Source organism: Lepidochelys kempii, chromosome 3 (genome assembly GCF_965140285.1).
Source record: "Lepidochelys kempii isolate rLepKem1 chromosome 3, rLepKem1.hap1, whole genome shotgun sequence".
Taxonomy (NCBI): Eukaryota; Metazoa; Chordata; order Testudines; family Cheloniidae; genus Lepidochelys; species Lepidochelys kempii.
Window position 1 is genome coordinate 129,175,404 of NC_136382.1, and position 22,691 is coordinate 129,198,094.

Here is a 22,691-nt window from a genome sequence, read left to right on the forward strand (position 1 = left end):
AAAAATATGAGCTGAGGCTTCTAATAATAATCTGTGCACATGGAAGGAAGAACGTGTGTGTACAACATGAGGCCTGGTAAGCTCTTGGCACTCAGCTAATTAGGAAGTTTCTCAGAACTCTAACCCGCCCTCTTTAGTCATTTAGTGGGATCAAAGGTTTCATAACTGCTTGAACAAATCCTATTTCAGTACCATTAGAGCGCCAGCTGGAATCCTAGGGACTGAGATTATTGGAACTACATAAACAGCACCTAAGGAGAGTCCATGCTCTAGCTGGCATTGACGTGGCCATATTGATTTTAACCAGAGTCACAGATAAAAATAATTAGCATTAAATATACAACCCTGATGTCAAATTGTCAGCTTGATCCAGCTCCCATGGAAATCAAGATACGTTCCTAGGCTTTCCTGCCAAAATCAGTTTTTGTTCCCTTAATTCCTTTTTTCTCTTCTTAATTTTTTCAGGAAAAAAAACCGTTTTCTCACTCTGAACAGTGGGGTTGACCTATTTACTATTTTTTGTGGACAATAAATTGTAGTGACAGTTGTTGAAATATATATTTTTATGTGCCAGCAATCCTCCTCTTTCTGTGACATGCCCTTTGAGGTAATTTTTTGTCCTTAGTTTTCTTCTCACTTTGTTCTTGCTGCTGCTGCTTCTTTTTTTTAAGAATCAGGGCAAACAGAGCCATCAAACTTTATGTGGCCAAATTGTTTACGTGGCCAGTTCATTACCTTCTAGTATTCTGCATATCTAATTTACATGAATGTTTTAGAAAGGATCTATACATGTTTTATGGGCAGGGTTGTGCAGATTGAGCTCACTGGATATGGAAGATTTTGTTCGGGAAATATGTTGTCCTTGGGAAATGTTTAACCCAGTAGGGAATACACAAATTATTTGTCTGAAGTATCCATAAGAAGGAATCTTTTGAAATATACATCTTGACTCCTATATTAGCACTACACACAGTTCTATGGGAGTGAAATTGCTGGATCAAATCCTGTACTGCACAGACATACAGCTAACTTGGCAGCTGAATCTATAAAAAGATCAATGGACGATACAGCGGCAGTGAATGTAAGGTCCAGAAGCCATGTTTTTACGTATAGCTCTCTTTATGGCTTGTTTAAGAAAAAATGCACTACTGTGGTGCTGGCATTTCCAGTGTTTATAAAAACCGGGCTTGCTGTTCATCTCAAGTTGTATTTACTTTTGAAGTTCATTAATTTCCCTGACAGAGGCAGGTGGCTTGGTGAAACCAGGGTCATTTGGGAAGCGTGAGTGTTCTGGGAGAATAAAAACTGGCTGCTTATTCTACAGTGAAACCTTGTTTTGTCAAATTCCTCAGCTGCTTGTGCTTTGAGCTTAGAAACCTCACTAAGCATCTGGGTGAATGCTTTATTGTTGCCAGCTATCATTCATCTCGAGCTGTGGGGTGTCGCATAGGCAGACTTCACTTAATAGTCACTTCATGTGGAAGGTTGGAGGGGGAAGAGGCAATGTGAACAGATGCACAGTGATCTGATTCTCTAAGGTCAGCCCATGCAAAATCTCCCCTGGAAAGCAGAGAATAAAACCACAGTATTCTGGAGAAAAGAAACATGTATTTCTTATCATAATACTGTTATCTGAATGGTTTATTAAATCTGGACTCCCAATTCCAAATAAAAGCGTTTCGAATCAGGATTAAACTTCATGAAAAATTTGACCATTGGGGCCTGACTCTATAAAGCTTTAGAAATTCCTTAATGCAAAAGGACTGTTTGAATACATACAAAGCTAGCTCACTGTACATTAGGTAAGGTACAGTAACTGCCTTCCCCCATATGAATGTATTTGAATACAGACATGAAACCACACCAAAAAATTGTGTACTGAGAACTGTAGCAGCCTGGAGGGGAAATAAAGATGGTACAAATGTGAAGGAACACATTCCCCTCATCCCCTCCAGTAGTTGTGCCAATGAATATATCGATTCTTAAATGTCTGGGTGTAAATGTATTTTTTATTTAATTTAAAAAAAGGACTAACAGCACTGGCCTGTGCTATACTTGGTATAGGCAGGCATGAGGCAAACTTCCCCGGTGTCTCACATCTCACGTACTTATATAACTATCTATTTGACTGCTGACCTTTTCTTGAGCAGAGACTAGCGATACCAAATTGTGTGGGTCTGGGAGACACTGACAAATGGGAATTAAGATGACTCAGCTGGCTTGTGATCAAAGCAAAATTTGAACTCTGTTCTCCAGAAGTGAAAGACTCGTTCACCAACCGCCCACCACAGCCACCCACAATCCCTGTTTTATCTCTATTTATATATAAGGCAGACCACATTAATATAGCCAAGATAGAATGGAGTCCCATTTTATACCATGATTAATACAATATGATTTACCGGTAAATAGGTAAAAAGTTTGTAGAACAGAAGAGTCATTTTTGATTAAGGTCTGCTTTAGAAGATATAAAGATACAGCTCTTATATAGTGTTTTCCTTCTAAGGATTGCAAAGCACTTCACAAATATTAATTGAACCTCTCAAACTCTTGAGAAGTAGGTCAATATTATCCTTGTCACACAAATGAGGAAATTGTGACACAAAGAGACTTAATTACCGTACTTTTCCCCAAAGTTGCTAAGAAAGGCACTGGATGAGTTGGAGGTAGAACCTAAGTCTCCTAAGTATCAGTCCTCTGCTCTTGTTACTAGAGCATCCTGCCTCTACTTTTATATGCCCCAAAACCCACACTGGACTCTAATCCAGCAAAGCAATTAAGCTCATTCATTGGAACTACTCATGAGCTTAATATTAAGCATATGCTTAAGTACTGTGCTAGATCAGGCCATTTAAATTCAGGATGGGTGAAGCTTATGGAGTTGCTGTTTGCAAAACCATTTTTTCCCTGAACTCTAAAACCATGAATATTTTTCCAAGCTTGATTCAACTAAATAAGGCCAGAAGGGAGTACAATGATCAGCTGGTCTGACCTCCTATATAACACTGGCTGTAGAACTTTCCCAAAATAATTTAGGAGAACATCCAAGCTTGATTTAAAAATTGTCAGGATGGAGACTCCACCACGACCATTGCTAAATTGTTCTAATGGTTAATTACTCACTGTTAAGAATATATGCCTTGTTTCCAGTCTGAATTTGTCTAGTTTCAACCTCCAGCCGTTGGACCATATTATACGTTACTCTACTAGACTGAACAACCCATTATCAAATATTTGGTCCCATTTAGGTACTTATAGACTAATCAATTCACCGCATAATCTTCTCTTTGTTAAAATAGACTGAGCTCCTTGTGTTTGTCACTGTAAGGCATGTTGTCTAATCCTTTAATCATTCTTGTGACTCTTCTCTGAACTCTCTCCAATTTTTCAACATCCTTCTTGAATTGTGGACACCAAAACTGGGATCAGTGTCAAACCAAAATACCTATAATTTCCTGGGTTGTCCCATTTCCTTTTAAAATATCGGCACAACATTAGCTTCCTTCCAATCTTCTGGAACTTCCCCAGTGTTCCAAATCTTATTGAAAATCAGCATTAATAGTCCAGTGAGCTCCTCAGCCAGCTCTTTTAACACTTAGCTGCAAGTTATCCAGACCAGTTGATTTTTAAAATTTTCTAACTTTAGTAGCTACTGATTAATATCTACCTTAGATACAAGTGGAATGGAAAGAGTGTTATCATGACTACATCTTCTGTTTTCATCTTAAATACAGAAGAGAAATATTTATTGAACACTCCTGCCTATTCTGCATTATTATTGATAATTCTACCTTTTCCCTCTGGTAATGGACCAGTACCATTATTAAGACTGTTTGTTTCTAATATACTTAAAAACCTTCTTCTCATTGTCCTTAACTCTGCTTGCCATAGATTTCTTCTTCTGTTCATTTTTCATCCCTTATCAATTTTCCACAATTCCTACCTTCTGATATACGTTCATTTCTATCAACCTCCCCTTTCTTCCATTTGTTAAATAATATTTATTCTTTATAGCTGCCTTCCCTTCCTCTCTAAATCAGGGGGATGTTTTTTGTTCGTCTGTTTGTTCTTTGACCAATATAGCTTTCTGGGCACCTAGTAAATTGTTCTTAGACAATTCCCAATGATCATTCACATTTTTCTGATTAAATTCTTCCTCCCAACTGATTGATAACATGTTAATCCCTTTAACTCAATGGCCGCACTGCCAAGGGTGTCTGTATTAGAGCACAGAATGTCTTTCTGCTGAAATTCGCTTGGAGCATGCAGTACTTCTCTACCTTTTTTACTCCTCCCTCTTGCTTTCCGTGCATGGCCTCTCCCTTTTCTTTTGTTCCTTTGTCCTCCTCCTTCCTCCTCTTTATTCTCCGTCGTCTCTCTCTTTCATCCTCAGTTGCCACACACCGTTCTTTCCCTTTTCCCCTTAAATCTTTGGACTTGTCTATACACAAAATTTGCACCAACTTAATGTAAATCTGTTTACAAACAAATCTACTTAAACCCTAAGCAAACCCTTTTTGAACATTCTTATATTGGTTTAAACCTCACTTGCCCCTGTAATTAGCAGGCACAAGCTAAACTGAAACAAGTCATGCTTAAACATGTTTAAAGGTTTAGGGGCTTTTGCTGATTCTCTATTGCTTCTGGCAACTTCAGTTTTTGACCAAGGAGTAGATTAGCTTTTGACATTCCACGACCTTGTGTGTAAACATTCACGGCAGTTTAAACCTGGCTTGTATTGGTTTAGCATGCGCTTGTGATTTAGGGCTTAAGTACATGCTGAATGGAACCAAAAATATCAGTTAAAATTTCACACCCTGAGTAATTTCAGTTTAAATCTGTGTGGATACCCTTATTTTGGTATTAAAATGCCTTTATATTCATTAGTTAAGTTGATAAAGGGTCAATGTTAACTAAATGAAAAGCATTTTATACCAAAATGAGAGTGCCACTCTTTCATGATTTCTCTGTCCTCCACCCCCACACAGTATGCACAACTCAGTTTTCTCCTTTCTCTCTTTCTTCACTTCCTTTCCCTCAGTGCCGTTGGATGTTGCCCCTGCCCAGCAGCACTGTGTTTGAAGGTGCTACCAGTTTTAAAACTGCTACTGTTGCTGAAGGTGTTGGGAAGGTGCTATTGTGCACACATGCAGGAATAAATGCAACAATTGGTATTTCTGAAGGACGTTCCCACTGAGAAGATGCAAGGAGCCACAGTTAACCTAACATACAGATTAGTGGTCCAATGGAGAAAGCATCCTAGTAATCCATAATGGATTGCCATCATGTAATTGGATCATCCTACTGTAATACTATCTGAGACATTTAATAAACAAACTGCACACCGTAAATTACTTCACATTAAGTCAGCTGCACTGCAGACTGGCAGGCATACACTTTAGAACCATAATTTCATTCATCTCCATCTTTAATTTACCTTAATGTGCTTCTGTCATTGCAGGATCTTAGCTGCCAAATATTATGTATCCATTTATTTCATTCTTATTGCACAGTAGCCAGGTTAAGGACAGTGTCAGATTTAACTCTGAATTTCCCTGCTTTTTGTGGGTAAAAGTCAGACACCCAATGTGATGTAAACATCAGTTCATTGTTTAATAAAGTACACTATATTGTATTTGGCTCCAGGGATCCATTCTACACAAATGCCAATTTTCAAAGGCTAGTTTGAAAGCCCAACACAACCACCCAGACCTCTGTTAGTGCCCTGCAGTAGTTATTTAGATGCTGATTAGTTAGTTGATCTTCATTTTTTTTAAATGAATTCTGTCTACTGATGTAGTCCCTGATCCCACAACATGCCAAGGCACCCTCAACTCCCTTTGACCTCAGGGGGAGCTGAGACAGTCTCAATACTGCATAAAATCACATCCTGTAAAACCACTGCACTGAGCAATTATAGGACTTTTCTTTGTTCCTTTGTTTTAGTCATTTCACAGTTTCTTTTCTTTAACTAAAGATTAGCCACTGAGACCTGAAACCACAAGCTGTCAAATTTAGCAACAGGTATCCATGAAGGTAACACAAATGCCAGCTCCAAGCAAGGCTATATCAACACTTCAGATTTCCAAGGATTAGCCCGTTCCATGGTAAAGTAACATTTTAGCGGTTCCTGCTAGCTCTTGCTTTAGCTCAGTTTCTGTCAGCATTTCCATTTTGTAAACCCCCATCTTAATCAGTGCTGCAAAAACTCACTATGGATTAAAATTCAGTCTATAACTCACTGGCCTGGGAGCAGTGTCCCCCTTCCCCCGTGCTATGATTGAAATTGGTGGGAATTAAGTTTCAGATGTCTTTTGGTCTGAGAAATGGTTTCAATTTTAAAACATGAATTTGAGGAATTGATTCATAACTTTGGCTATTTTAAACATTTTAACATAACTTAAACAGAAAGTTGGCCAGGGTATTGAAGTTTATCAAGTGGATGATGTCTGTCCTTCCCTTCTCCCACCCCCAGGGCACTGTGTGGCTCCCACATACCTCTTGTCTCACATTTGTCTCCCCAACTCACCCTACCCCATTCCTAACTACTCCTGTCCAATAGCGTGTTTGGAATCCACATGGCACAAGGTGTGAACACTTTCTTTGTTGACTCCAAACATCCTGCTTCCACTTTAGCAGCAGAATTGCACCCATTTTGCTGCATCTGTGGAACTCCCCATTTGTGGTGTGGGGCAGGGTTTGCCCCATATCTGATTTGCATTCACAAAAAAGGCAGTTCCTAAATGGGTCTGAAAACATCCATAAAACACCCCCCCCCCCCCAGCCTGCTGAGGTATCACAAGCATTCTTTAAATCGTGGCTGATCTGACATGCCACACTGTACCATGCTGCAACACATGGGGATCATAGCTAGTAGGAAGGCTCAGCTTTCACACAGGACATGTTTCTAGACCGCACATCTTGAAAAACAGCTACCATCTATGCAAATGTGTCTGGGCTGAATCAATTTGAGAACCTTATTCTGAGCTTCCTCCATTCTGTTGGTTTAAAGGCAGATGATTACCAGTATCTGAATACAGTCTTTTGTGGCTTGTGTTAGCAAAGGGTGGGTGCAGCTGGGATTCTCACGTCTGCAGAGGAAAAAGTCTTGCTTAGCCAGAGATATCCAGGGAGGTAAAAGTACAATACCAGTTTGCAGCAAAGACCACATTTTCCCTGCTTAAGTAGTCTGCTTAAGCTAATTAATGAATGTGGTCGACATCCCCAACTTCCATTTTTGCATTTCCCTACAGAACTGTGCACCTTGCTACTCACGTCATTTCCAGAATTACGAACTGTTTTGTAATTGCTTTTTTTCCTTAATGGATATTTAAATTGTTGTAATTTAATGTGGTTATTTTATACTCATCTCCTAAAAGGAAATAGCCACATGATGAAAATACCTAAGCAACTTAAAAGTAGTAGATTGTTTTTAATTGAAATTTAGTCGGTGTGTTGCAACGCCCAAAATAACATTGACATTCATAACAATTGACATCCTATGTGACAACACAGAAGATCAGCTGGCTGTGGTGCTTTTATTAAACTGAATTTGACAAGCTATTTAAGAAAGTGTGGTTATGGACAGGAATGGCACTTGCATACTTCAGTGACAGGTGATTTTGAAATACAGTATATCCGACAAACGTAAGCCTGTAAAAATGGCACCTCATTATTTTTCTTTCCTGGGCCTTATGATTCTTCTGTATCACATTTGCTTTGTTTACTGACCTACTCACCATGCTATAGCTTCAGAAAAATAAACAGCAGTCCCAGTCCTGCAATTGGATCCATGTGGATATATTGCAGTTTATATTCCATTTAATGCCGGATGAACCTCAAAAGGTCATTTTGGGGTCATTTTGGCTAAACATAAGCATTCAAAATATCAGATGCTTCATCAAACTATCCAGACCACTTAGGACTGCAAAACTGGGCTGGAAATTGTGTAGGAAGGGACTCCCTCAAACAATTTCCAAACCCCCCTGTTTCCAATCAGGCGCAGAGTAAAGCAAGAACAGTGTTTCTTCTGAGTAGGTCAGTGCTTTTGCTTCAGTTTCCAGCTAGAAGCAGGAAAACAGAAGTGCTCCACACACACAAAAAAAAAAAAGATTTACAAATAAAGTCTGCCAAACTTCTTCAAGTTTTGCTTTGAATTTAACATGACGGTTGAGAAACTTCTTACATTTCAGTCCCATTCACCTATGCTCTGTCCTCAAAACTACATCCCTGAAAAGTCACAGACTGTAGCATCACTCACAACACCACAGAAGGCAAGAAAACAGTTTTTCACTTTCTTTACTTTAGGTTGTATTTTAATGATTCTTCTTTTATTGCATAACCAGAATAATAATAGTGCTAAAATATCCTCTCAGCAAACTGCTTGTGCCATTATCAAAAATGTCTTTGTCCAACTTCAACATTTCATCACTTGCAAAAACTAATTAATTGGCTCAGCTCTTCTGTTATGCACATCACCCCTTAATTTTAGTGTATTCAACCATGTAAGTAACATCATAGTCTGCATCTAATGAACTTGGACTAACAACATTAGACATTATATATATCCCAAGCTCTAAATATTTTGGATTTTAATATGTGAGCCTAACATATATTTCTTTTACTACCTCTTGCTTACTATTTGCTGTGATCTTCTTAAATTAAAACAAAGAAAATTCACACAAAACCCCCAAAACACAGGTTTAATGGAGAGTTGAAATCTACATCCCAGTCCAGGGTTATAAATAGCAGCCTGGACTGTCTGTTGCTACGTACATGAGATACTGGGGCCACTGGATTTTAAGGCATAGTGGATCTATAGCCCTTCTCTGGCTCACCCCCATCCTATCTCACTGCATCCTTATGCACTGGACCATGCAGGGCTGGCACAGAGACCCTCTCAGCAGTGCCCAGCCCACCTCTAGTGTGGCCCCTCTGCAGGGTTTAAGTGCTGAGGATGACCTTGCCTGGCCCTCTGCACTACAGGTGAACTTCACCAAAAGGGAAGAAGGATGGGTTTGTGGTTAAGGCATTGGACCAGGACACACAAAATTAGGAGGTGCTCAAATACCACAGGGCTACAGGTCACACAGAGTTCCTAGACAGACAGGAATTTTCCATTACTTACCTGAACAAAAGCAAACCTCCAGACTTTTATATAAAACTACCAACAATAACAAGGATGCTCTTCTGAACTTTGCTCTCCATTGTACTTGTGCAACCCCACTGAAGTCAAGGGGGCTACATAAGTAGAAGTGACAAGACACTATGGCCCACTGTTTAAATCTTGTCACATGGAAAAGCATCTATAATCTTCAAAGGAATTTCAGTGTCGGGTACTAGCTTCTAGGGACAAGATTTAGCCCTATGTTAATACTAGCAAACAACAGGGAAGTAAAAATGCTCATGCTCAAGTTAAGTGCTATCAGACTTAAGACAAATAACTCAAGAAACAATTTCCTCGGTTGCTGATGCAGCAGGAGGCTTAGTGTGAATACAGCAAATGACTCCTCTCTCTAATTATCCTTTTTTTTTTTTTACCATTTAGACATTTTTACAGCAGTGAACACACACACTTTTCTACTCATTCCTGTAAGTGTGCTGCAAAAGACTTTCTTTTGAGATTGAAAATACTCTACTTTGGCGCACTAAGACTGGTGCTCCACAGAGCTAATTCTAAGGGGAGATATATTTATATAAAGATGTGTATATGTGTGCACACACGTGTGTATGCATAAATATAAAATAAATTTTGCTTAATTGCTTTTATATTGTTGTGTTTCTAGTGGAAGTGAGGTGTTTGTGTGTTCCTCTCATGTGTGGTATGTATTTGACGGTTTAAGGTTTCTAAGGACTATTCTATATTTGACTGGAGAACGTAATTGTGGGTAAAACTAGCCCTAAAGTAAACACTTAATTCTGTGTTACATCTCTGAACTCGTCTCCAAGGCCTAACCTTGGAGTGTAACACCATGTGGTTTCAAATTCAACCCTTTAACAACAAATTATTTATATAAGCTGTCAAACCCACACAATATAGGCAGCAGTACAAAAAGAAATTGAAGCAAGTATACCATAGTAAAAGCCATAAGACCTTCAAAACAAACTAGCCTTTCCCTTTCGGCATGCAGTCCACTGAGAGTGAATTATTCATTACAATCCAACTAAATGTCCCCCTAGTTCTGCCATTTTACCCACAAGCTTGTGGGAAATTAAAGAACAGCATGAGGCCCCCAGAGAATTATTCTGAGTTGATAACACCTGCAGAGAACAGAGGTTTCACTATATTGTGATTACCATGTAACTGCCCTCACGTCAGCAAAAGTTATAATTGGGAGAAACTGAATATTTGCTCTGTGCTTAAGTGGTGAGGATTTTGTGTGGTTCCAATTCATGTTAAGTAGCAGAGTTATAACTGAGAATGTTTCAGAGCAACAGGTTATTTGTTTTAACAGTAAGGTTTTTTCTTTACAAAGATTACGGTCCAACTGCTCTCGCAATTTTATGAAACACACAATTAGGAACCCCAGTTCATTTTAAGCAAAATTGCCTGTAGCTGGCCTGTAACTATGAGAATTTTTTTTTTTTTTGTAATTTCTTGTGAATTAAGACATATATTTATTTTCATGTCTGGCTTTGCCTCACATGAATTGCTAACGTCTGATTTTTGAATTTTTGTGTGCACATTGTATGTGTCTGACAGCTGGATGGACAGCCACTGGAAAACATTCCTAACTATAACCTTTGTTTCTTACAGATGTGTCAAAGTTGTTACAAAGTGATGTGAAAAAATTGAAAGGTAGCTCCTAAATTAACCAATTTGGATATTAAAAATAAGTCAAAAAGAAAGAGAGAAGAGGTCAAGTCATCTCAAGCTATTGTTTACCTTGCTAATTTTTCTTCCTTAGTGATTTTATTTTCCATAAGCGCTGCATCAGTTCTTAGATTGTGTTCAGTGGAAAGTGGAGAATGATTAAAGCAAAGAGGAACTCTTGTAAGAGAGTCACATTTGGTTTCAGATATGTGCCTTTAGTATAACGGAACTTGCTTTAGTTAATTCCTGTTATATGCATCTTACATGAACAAAATAGCCCCAGTACCAAGGGGAAATATATAAGACAGGGAATTCGTAACTGCATAAATGTATCACACATAATATTCAGTGGCTTCTGTTGCTGCACACAACTGCAAAACAGCTTAACCCATTCTGACTGTGCCACACAGGGCTAATATAACAGCAGCTCATTTCCTTGTATCAACATGGGACATATTAAACAATAACTTGCCAGGCAAGGTTGAGCTTTTCAGTCTTTTTCAGATAATTCCACCTCCTTCTTGAGGGGCCGTTATGAAGTGTAATAAAGTAATGAATGCCTACTGATATACTAATCTTCCTTCCCCACAAGCCTTCTACACATTCCCCTCTTCTGCTTTGTGGAAGAACACTAGAGTAACTGAGCCTCCATTAAAGTATTTACTAGTAATATACTAAAGATAAGTTTGAGTTGCAAAATACGGATTTCAGTCCCCTGTCTCCTCTGCAAAGTCTGTGGGTATTTGGCTCATGCTGGAGTTTAGTTCAGTCCTTTACAGAGATAGGGGAAAGCATGAAGTTTGGATCGGGATCCTGGGAGTGGGGGAGGGCTGGGGGATAAAACAGGTGGATTGTGTAAGTGAAAAAATCAATCTGTCAACAACTGTCAGATTATCAGCTGAATCCCTATGCTCTAGAGGCACTGTTTTGAGATTGGATTTTCCAGTGTATATTTGTCCCATGAAATATGCACCTGAAGTTCTGAACTGTGCTGTCAATCTATTTTAGAGCATTAGCTCCCTGAGGCAGTGACTTTATTATTATTAAGTAGTATCACAGTAGCACCTAGAAGTCCCAACCAAGATCAGGGCCCCATTCTGCTAGGTGCTGTAAAGGAGACAGTCCCTGTCCCTGAAGAATTTACAATCTAAATAGATTAAACAGGCAAAGGATGGGAGAAAAGAAGTATTATCCCCATTTCACAAATGGCAAAATGAGGCACAGAGAGATTAACTGCAGAACACAGTGGTGGTGATCAACACATTTAAGAGTAGCGAAAGGGGGTATCTAACACCAAGGTCATGCTACTTGGCTTGTACTCTGCATTGTCAAACTGTCTGATAGACAAACATCAAATGACTGTTTTTTTCAACATATCACACCAACAGAAAACTTATGTTACAAAGCAAAACAAAAAAAATCTTGAGATAAAAGGAGATGCATCCAAACCATGGGAGCTAGCTCTGAATCCAGACTCCCCTGACTTCAAGGGTCATTAGACCTGTTTTCTGGTTCTGATCCATCATATAGAGATGGGCCTGAGTCTAGAAATTTGGACCTAGTCCAGGATGTGAACTTGCCCAAAGTTTGTGGAGAGCTTAAATATAGTATTCTGGTTCAGATCCATCTCCAACAAAGAAATATTTTTGGAGTTAAATTATTATGTGGAAAACGAAACACAAGAAAAAGGAAACTCTGTTTCCCTCCCAGGTTGTCCAGGGGCCAAGAAGAATGAGTTCCTGACCAGTGTTCTGGATGCACTCTCCACCGATATGGTCCACGCAGTCTCCGATCCATCATTGTCTTCCAGCAGGTGGGTTTTACTTGGGTGATTGGAAATGGATCTGTAGTGTGTGCCTTTAAAGAGTTCTGACTGCCTTTGGAAATTAAAAAACAAAACAAAAAAACTCTTTTAAACAGCAATTTTATTTCTACCTCCATGAAGTGCAAACAGATTCCATTAGAACTGTTAGGGAATATCTCCGCAAAAATATCATGGGCTGTATCCACCAGACAGAAACTTAAAGCCTTTGTTGTTGTTATTTTGGTGTCTGAATTCTCACCAGCAGTACAGCATCAGGTCAAATAAGTCACCCCAGTCCTGATTTTTGTTTTCTTACTAAACTTCACTTGAAGAAAGTGGGCTGTTTTCCTGCTTTCAATTTTGCCTGGTTTCTTCAAAAAAAATAGATGTCTGCAGCTACTGTAGCTAGGATTTAAAATGCCTAAGTACTAACAATCTTCAGGCTTCTGGGTACAAGCTGCTTACCTACCTGGGGTCAGGAAGGAATTTATAGTATTGCACTAGTCAAACACATTATGGGGATTTTATGCTTTCTTTAAAAATGTCCATCATGGGTCACAGCTGGAGTCAAGATACTGGACTACACTGACTGTCTGATCCAGTAAGCCATTGTGTTTTGATGTTCTTCTCCTTTGCATGGTGATATCCTTTACCCATTTATGTCTATCTTCAGAATTTCCTTCATCTACTTTAGACTAAATTAATGGATTAGGACCATATTTCGCTCACCAGAGGCTCTTAAGTAAACTAACCAGTCATGAGATAAGAGGGAAGGTCCTCTCATGGATCAGTAACTGGTTAAAAGATAGGAAACAAAGGGTAGGAACAAATGGTCAGTTTTCATAATGGGAAGTGGTAAATCGTGGAAATGGGAAGTGGTAAATGATTTGGAAATGAGGATTAACTGTGAAGTGGCAAAATTTGTATGCAATACAAAATTACTAAAGACAGTTAAGTCCAAAGCTGATTATGATGAGTAACAAAGGGACCTCATAAAACTGGGTGACTGGGAAACAAAATGGCAGATGAAATTCAATATTCATAAGTGCAAAGTAATCCATGTTGGAAAAAATAATCTCAACTATAAAGTAAAAAGTGATACAGTCTAAATTAGGTGTTTCTACTCAAGAAAGAACTTGGAGTCATTGTGGATAGTTTCCTGAAAGCAATGTGCAGTATCAAAAAAGCTAACAAAAAGTTAGGAACCATTAGGAAAGGGATAGATGATGAAACAGAAAATATCATAATGCCACTATGTAAATCCATGGTATGCCCACACCTTGAATGCTATGTGCAGTTCTGGTTATCCCACCTCTCAAAAATATATTAGAATTGGAAGAGGTACACAGAAGGGCAACAAATATGATTAGGGGTATGGAACAGCTTCCATAGGAGGGGAGATTAAAAAGACTGGGACTGTTCATCTTAGACGAGTGATGAGTATGGGGTGATATGATACAGTCTATAAAATCATGAATGGAGTGGAGAAAATGAATAGGGAAGAGTTATTTACCCCTTCACGGAACACAAAAGCTAGGGGTCACCCAACGTAATTAGTAGGCAGAAGGTTTAAAACAAACATAAGGAAATGTTTCTTCAGAGAATGCAAAGTCAACCTATTAAACTTGTTGTCAAGGGATGTTGTGAAGGCCAAAAAGATCACTGGGTTCAAAAAGGAATTAGATAACTTCATGGAGTATAGGTCCATCAATGGCTAGTACCCAAGAGGGTCAGGGATGCAAGACCAGGCTCCTCTGGGTGCCCCTATACCTCTGATTACCAGAAGCTGGGACTGGACTATAGGGGATGGATCACTTGACATTGCTCTGTTCTTTCCATTCCCTCTGCAACATCCGGCACTAACCGCTGTCAAAGACAGGATACTGGGCTAGATGGATCATTGGTCTGATCCATCAGGCAGTTCTTATGTTATTGGTTATACCCTGGCTACTTCATTGACTTCAATGGAGCTTCCAAAATGTAACTGAAAGCAGACTCTGACCTTCAGCCTAGAATTTAGCATTCAGCATGTTGAAATAGCCATGAGAGTGGGAGATGCTAAAAGAATATAATGGTCAAAAGCAATAAGGTCAGTTAATTAAGCACCTCATTTGAATCTCTGCAATGGGAATTTTTAAATAAGCCATGGGAAGGAAAACAATAACTTCCATTCCATTTCTCAGTGTGGAGTTTGTAAATGAGAAGTTTCAATTCATAAATCTTAGAAGTGGCTTTTATGCCAAGTAGAACACTGTTTCCTTTCTTTTAATACAATGTAATGTCCTGCCATCCATACAGCTCAGATATGTTTTTCAGCAGAGCAATCATGCTGTGACCATTCCTCTTCTCTCTGGAGAAGCCAGAGGTATTGCTAAGACACCATGGCTTCTAGCCTCTGGATTCCCCAACACACTCACTCAATATTTTTCTGTGGTAACCATGTGTCTTCTGTGATTGTATACTTAAATCACAACAGAGACAAGAATTATTAATTCCTGTACTTCCCCTTCTTTATGGCAGGAAGATATTTTAGCATCATCATCTTTACCAGAGAAACAGGAAACTGTGCATATTTGTCTTTATTCTCATCTGCCTATCTGCATTTTCTTTCTGACGCTGGCTCTCGTCAGCGTCCTTGAATCATGATTGGTTTTGTGTGTATTTGTGTGATGGTACCCTCTAGTTGCTGCATCACAGAATATGAGGGGCCTGCTATTGTTAGCCTCTATGGCAGGAGTTCTCAAACTGGGGTTGGGACCCCTCAGGGGGTCATGAGGTTATTACCTGGGGGGTTGCGAGCTGTCAGCCTCCAACCTAAACCCCACTTTGTATCCAGCGTTTCTAATGGTGTTGAATATATAAAAAAGTGTTTTTAATTTATAAGTGGGGGGTTGCACTCAGAGGCTTGCTATGTGAAAGGGGTCACCGATACAAAAGTTTGAGAACCACTGCTCTCAATCTTCTTTAGTTTAAGTGGCAGAGACTTGGAATTTGCAGCAGAACCAGAATTCCTGTCTCAACTCCCCAGTGGTAGGGATGTGTGATTTATAACGGTCACATATAAAATGTTTGCACCGATATGAACATTTTTACTGATTCACCATTTTAAAACTTTCAAACCACCAAAAAAATGTAAGTGCGATCACTGTATAATAATGGCGTTCATTTACAGCTCTTGTAAAAGCTGGACTTCTCAGGACTTCAAGAATTAGTCACAAATGATTTCTCAAGTCACCCTACCTCACTAAAATACCCTTATCCACTAGTACTAATCTAATGATTCATAAGTAACATAAGAGGACTGTGTGATCAAATGTAAAGCTTAATGTTCTGTTTGCATTGCAGGCTTTCAGAACCTGATCCAAATCATACTCTGGAAGAGAGAGTGGTCCACTGGTATTTCAAACAACTTGATAAAAATTCCAGTGGTGACATCGGCAAAAAGGAAATCAAACCGTTCAAGAGATTCCTGCGAAAAAAGTCTAAGCCCAAAAAATGTGTGAAGAAGTTTGTAGAATACTGTGATGTGAACAATGACAAATCCTTATCAGTTCAAGAATTAATGGGTTGTCTGGGAGTAACAAAAGAAGAAGGTAAAGCAGACACAAAGAAACGCCACAGTAAGAACTTTTTCTAACTGTCCTTTTAACTAGATTTTTTGATCAGGCAGACATTAATGTTATAGTTGATAGGCCACAGCTTTGGAAATCCTGCAAAAGGTATAAAAACGGTGATGGCAACTATGACTAGCTAATAAAGGGGTTTTTCAGTTCAAGTGGTAGGGTTGGTGCTTTTGTATCAGATGGCCAACAGTTCAAGTCCCAACAGAGGCAACAGCCTCACTCTCTGATCACCAAATACTATCCTGGTGAAGTTAGTATTGCATGATAGGAAGACAAAGAGGGTAAGTTAGTACGGGATTCCACCAGAAGGTCACTCCAGCAGAACACCATGTTCTGGCTATGATGAAGACACATTTGCTTGTTCTTTGGTGTCTTGCTATGGAGGGAAGCAAACTACTTCACTTTCTAATAGCTACTCGAGCCATTTCTAGAGCACCACTCAATGGCTCTGAAGAATGTGCATCCATCCCTCCATTAGGCAGGCAGAATGGTTGCTGGTACACAGAGACTTTGAGAACTGATGGAGAGGGAGTCAAATAATTGAAGATCCTTGGAGCACTGAGGAAATCACCCACAGCATCCCTGAGAATGCTGGAAAGTGGGAGAGAAAGTCTCTTTTGATACACTTCTTTTGTATTATAAGAGGCTGTAATTAAAATGTGAATGTAGAATAGCTGTACAGTTTGCTTAATATTTTTAAGAACATAGAAGAGGGACCCCAGTCAAAGACCAGTAAACAAAGCTATCACAAGTGTGATAAGGAAAGAGAGGGAACATACTGACTGGGAAACTTCTGTCAGAAACAAATTGTTCCCCATACAGCTTTTATTCATGACCAGATATTGTAGGTCAGAGAAAATAGGATAACAGCAGTAGACTGCAATCATAAAGGAAACTGGCTATTAGCAGACTAATGGATTTTGTAAAACATATCTAATCCAGTACATTTTCTGTGGGTTGAATAATAATAATACTCAGTACTTTTCACCTATACAGCAGATCTAAAAATCATTCAGCAAAGGTACAGAAGTATCATTATCCCCACTTACAGAGGTCAAAATGGAAAGTTAACAACCTGGTTAAAGTCAACAGCCTGATTCTCATTTACACGAAGGCTACTATACACTCCTCTGGCTGTGTACAAAGGTGCAAATGTAACAATTTACCCATCTATATCTACTTTAAGGCCCCATTGCACTGCCAGGCAGTGCACAGCAGTCTTAGTTTAAATGAGGACCAGGCCCTAAGGCCAGGTCTACATTACAGACCTATATCAATATAACTGTGTCGTTCAGGGTTATGAAAAATCCACACCGCTGAGCGATGTAGTTATACTAACCTAGCCCCGTGAAGACAGTGGTATGTTGGCAGGAGAGCTTCTCCCGTCGATATAGCTATCGCCTCTCAAGCAGGTGAATTAACTACACTGACAGGAGAAGCTCTCCCAAGTGTAGGAGTATCTTCACCAAAGTGCTACAGCTGCATCAGGGCAGCTGCACCACTGTGGTGCTGTACGTAAAGACAAGCCCTAAGTGATTTGACCAAGGACACACAGCAAGTTAGTGACCGGACTGGGACTAAAACCCAGTTTTACTCACTCAGTCTCCTATACTCTGCCCAATGGACAACTCAGTGGATTTTGGTTGCTGGAAATTGAAACTGCTGGCTTTCTGTCATATCAAAAATGTCAAAGAAAATTTGACAAAAATAAAAAAAAAAAAGCCACTGAAATTTTTTTGCGAGGGAAAAATAAGTTCCCCACTAGCCCTAATCATTTTAAGGTGTGTTTTGGGGTTTGGTTTGTTTCATTTTTAAAAAGGTTCCTCTTTAAAATTTGGGGAACGTGTCCTGACTGATGAGCCGGATTCTTCTCTCACTTACTCCAGTGTAAAGTGGGAATGACTTCACTGAAGTCAGATTTACACTGGTGTAAGAGAGGGGAATTAGGCCTGATGTGTACAGGTGATTCCATAATCTTGAATGGGTGCTACCCATGCCAGATGGGCACCATTTCTTCTATCAACAGATATAAAACCAGAGAATCACAATTCCTACCTTGGTTCCCCTTGGCTCCAGCAGAAGGCAAGTTCCAGCAGCCATTTACAGGGTACATGTTTCTTCCCCCATTGCACCAGCTCACTCTGCTGGCCAGCATCTTGGGAGTCAAAACTAAGGTTCCATCTGTTCCACACCTCCTCTCCACCTACTCACTACCAAGGGCAGGGGGAGTTGAGACTCCATGAAGCCTGCTTTCCTCCCTGCATTCGGATATGCTTCTGCATAGCCACTTAAGGGCAAGTGACAAAATTCCCCTTTATACATTAAATCATAATGATCCCTGCTGGGTGGTGGGGCATACACTGTGGTGTAGTGTTCAAAAATAAAAGGAAATGCCTCCAGACAGCCATCCGTTTTCCATGCTTTTTGTTCTTGAGGGAGATTAGAATAAAAATCAGAGCAATAAATAAATTAGTTTGAGATGTCCAACATTAATTGAATACATGACAACACTCGCTAAACAAATGTCAGATATTTACTGGGAAGGAATCCAGTTATTCGACTTTCAAGTCACTCCAATAAAGAGGCAGCTTTGTTACTGAGAAGGGGAAAGAAGAAAATGCACGTTTTAGTGAGATGTTTGAAATGGAGGATCTCACTTATGAAAAAATATGAAGTTCTATTGCTCCTAAGAATGACATTTCATAATGGGGGCTTCCTGTTCTCTAGAATGTTCTTATTTTTGCCATAAGCAATACAAGTGAAAATATACTGGGCAAACCAAAGGGAAAATATTTTCATGTAACCTTATTGAACTAGCCTAATGGAAGTTCATTAATCTAATCCCCATATATCTGGAACTAAATGTAACCTTATCACTAGTCGTAGTATCACAGACAAGAGAAAAAGTCACCACATAATGCTGTTGTTTAAAGAACACTAAATGACTTGTCCAAGGTCACACAGAGTTGATGTTACAGTGGGATTAGTAATCAGGAGTCCCCTGCTGCTGTCACCACATTGCCTCTCTGTCAAAGTCCATCTTAACAGAAAATTAGTGATCAAGTCTGTCTTGTAGGCAAAGCAATCGTCTAGCCCCATGGAAAGTTTGTGATGCAGAGCATTTCATTAATGATTGCTCATTGCTTATAAACACCCAGAATCATGGCCCATTTCCAGCAGTTCCTGTCAGTTAAAACCAGGATTTTACACAGGTTTTCTAGGGTCTCTGAGGAGATGCTGCCCCCCGCCCTTTGTCTGTGTTACTGGGTATTTTCATAGTGCGGCCAGTTTAGATAAGACATTCCACTGCATTTTGGTTTCATCATTGGGTCCTGTTCATGTATTCCAGTTGTGCCATTGGCATGGACAAGAAATGCAGATTTGGTCTAGATCAGGGGTGGCCAACCTGAGCCTGAGAAGGAGCCAGAATTTACCATTGTGCATTGCCAAAGATACATCAGCACCCCCCCATCAGCTCCTCCATGCCCCCAGTAGCACCTAACCTTCCATCCCTGTGCCTCCCGCCTGCCGTGATCAGCTGTTTTGTGGTGTGCAGGAGGCTGGGGGGGAGGGGACAGGGGAGGAGGAAGCGCAAGGATGAAGCAGGCTCATGGGAAGGGGTGGAGTGGGGCAGGGCCTGTGGCAGAGCCAGGGGTTGAGCAGTGAGCACCCTGTAGCACATTGGGAAGGTGGCGCCTATAGATCCAGCCCCGGAGTTGGCCCCTATGCAAGGAGCTGCATATTAACCTCTGAAGAGCTGCATGTGGCTCCGGAGCCATAGGTTGGACACCCCTGATCTAGATGCTTCAAATGCAGCAAGCAGCATGGATACAAAATTTTGCACTGTGGTGACTTTTCTTTGATCAAATTTACATTGCTGTACACTGTAGGCAGACGGCATGGAAAAATTTCCATTCCACTTCAGCTGCATTCTCCAGCCCTTATAGAGCAACCATTGCAATATTCTGCAGTAACGTGTAGCACACTGCTGATTACAATATTACTGTAGTGGTTTTAACTGGAAAGCACTTTAGGATGTTATTTCTGTAATAGGGAAACATTGTTGATCCACTAACAATAAGAAAAATGTACTCAGTATTGTACAGAAACAACATGCAAGCCATTCTCATGACATTTTTCCCCTCTCTTCCACCAGCCCCCAAAAATAATCCTGAAAGCACTTCCTCCAACAGACAGGTGAGTACTGGAAAGGCCTCTCCATCCTGTATTTTTTAGCTGTTATAGTTTCAGCCTTAAGGCTACCCATACTCGTCATCTGACATTGTGACCTGGGTGGAAGGATTCCCCATGGAACTGTTCAGCAAACAGCCTGTTTATTCAGACCAGTTGAAATTCTCACTCATGCAGAGGGCCCACACAAAGCCTATGCACCTCTTACGCCCCACTTAGGGCTTTCTTCACTAGTGCAGTGATGTGTTTTTAACCCACCTAGAGTAGCCCAGGCAGTTGTAGTTTTAACACATTTGCTGGTTGAGGTAAACCTTAGTTGGCAATCTAGGGTTTACCTTGACCAGCTGACACGTTATAACTACAACTTGCCTTGTCTACAGCAGGATTATAATAAATGCCAAGAACACTCTTCTTTCCTAGTGAAGACAAGACCAGTCAGGGTATAAATGGGGCCTAGATCGCTATAGTTATTTATTAGAGTTAGTGTGCTTGGTGCCATACAGGACACAGTGATAGACTCCCTGCCCAGGAGACAGACATTGAACAGATAGGATGCACTGGGAAGGCCAGCGGAGGGAGCTGAAGGTGACTTTCTTTGGTGTGGATTTATATTTATATATAATTTTAAATTAACAATTCACTTCTGGAGGGCATCAGGGATAGAACTGCCAGTTACTTTTATATCAGGTACACCATAAGAGAGACGCCATGTAACCATTATTAATGCACACGAGACAAAAGCCAATTCATCACCTGCTTCTAAGTTACTAATGAAACTACTTTATTTAAAGTAACAATCCAGGGGATTAAATAGCAGCATTAAATGAGACAGAATGATCATTGTGCTATGAAAGGGACATAATTGTGGTTAATTAAACACCACTTCCTATCTATTGGAGAGCTAAATTTGTCAAAAAACAAACAAATACAGGGTGAAATTGCTATAGCATTCCCCAAAGCTAAGGCAAAGCTCTTTGATTGCTGCTAGCCAATTTGTTACTTATTTTATCTCTTGATTTGTTTAATGTTGGGTGCACACTTCCTAATGCAAGCTTTGTATTTGTTGTGGGTTTTACCAGAGCTCTCCTACACACGCCTTTGATGGAATGTAAAACGTTCTCACAACTACAGAGATGTGATAAATTTTCCTTTGTTTAAACAAATGTTCATAGTCTTAACTTTTCAAATCCTGCCCGCAAATCACTTACACTTTAAACAGGGCAGCCTGAAAACAATGACTATGGCGGAACTCAAAAAATGTTCAAAGAGTTATTTTAATTACATAATAGCAAATATTGGCACATGAGTGTAACGCTCAAAGCATAACATGCCCCCCCTCCCCTTTTCCTGTAATCTGATTCTAACATGTAGCATCTATAATGAAAGAGCCTACTGTTTCTATTTTAAAAAGAAATCTTTACATATTTTTGCTGACTCAGAATCCATTATTTTAAAAGCTGTTGGAAAGAAATGACAGCCTTGAATCTTAAAAAGTTGGCTGTGCAAGCCATCTGTTGGCAGTCACACTGTATAACAATGCAAAGCTACAAATGTCCCTCATATGCAAAAGGTGGCTTTCATCACAAAAGCTTGCACTTGAAAGGAAGCCATTGGAAATTAAGTAATCTGGTTAGGAGCTGCTCAGAAGAAACCACCTGCCTAAAAGGGAATGATCAAATCAGCCACTTTAGAGATGGGCAATTGAACGAGAATCATCATGGGAAGGACCACATCATTTTCCTTAGTAATTCTTTTTTTAATTGGAAGAGTGAACAAAGCATTACCCCATATTCAGTAACATAGATTGTGTGAATATATAGATACAGCACATACACCAAGTCCATGTAGTCTTATGTGTGACTTTTCAATCTGAAATAAAATATGAATAGAGTTCAAAGAATTAGGTTAGTGGCCACATGCCACTTGCTTTACTCAGCTTTCTGCTACCCATCTCTCTCTCTCTCTCTCTCTCTCTCTCTCTCTCTCTCACACACACACACACACAGAGCAAATATTCTGGGATGTATTAACAGGGATGTAATTTGTAAGACATGGTAACTGACCTGTTCTACTCGGCACTGATGAGGCCTCAGTTGGAGTATTATGTCCAATTTTGAACAAAAAAAATATATGGATAAACTAGAGAGAGTCCAGAAGAGAGCAATAAAAATTATTGAAGGTTTAGAAACTCAGCCTATGAGGAAAGGCTAAAAAACAACTAGATATGTTTAGTCTTGGGAAAAGAAGACTGAGTGCAGAT

The 22,691-nt window shown here is 39.8% G+C and overlaps 1 protein-coding gene across 2 annotated transcripts in view; it reads left to right on the forward strand.

Annotated features, from left to right (window-relative positions):
* SMOC2 (SPARC related modular calcium binding 2) overlaps nt 1–22,691 on the forward strand; it is a 175,490-nt gene that overhangs the window by 150,034 nt on the left and 2,765 nt on the right. The window contains exons 10-12 of one of the 2 annotated variants that reach the window (XM_073335247.1): nt 12,524–12,626; nt 15,963–16,210; nt 20,397–20,437. In XM_073335247.1, the coding sequence (XP_073191348.1) occupies nt 12,524–12,626; nt 15,963–16,210; nt 20,397–20,437 (392 nt within the window). Of the gene's footprint in view, nt 1–12,523; nt 12,627–15,962; nt 16,238–20,396; nt 20,438–22,691 lie in introns of both variants that reach the window. The other variant, XM_073335246.2, reaches the window with a different exon arrangement.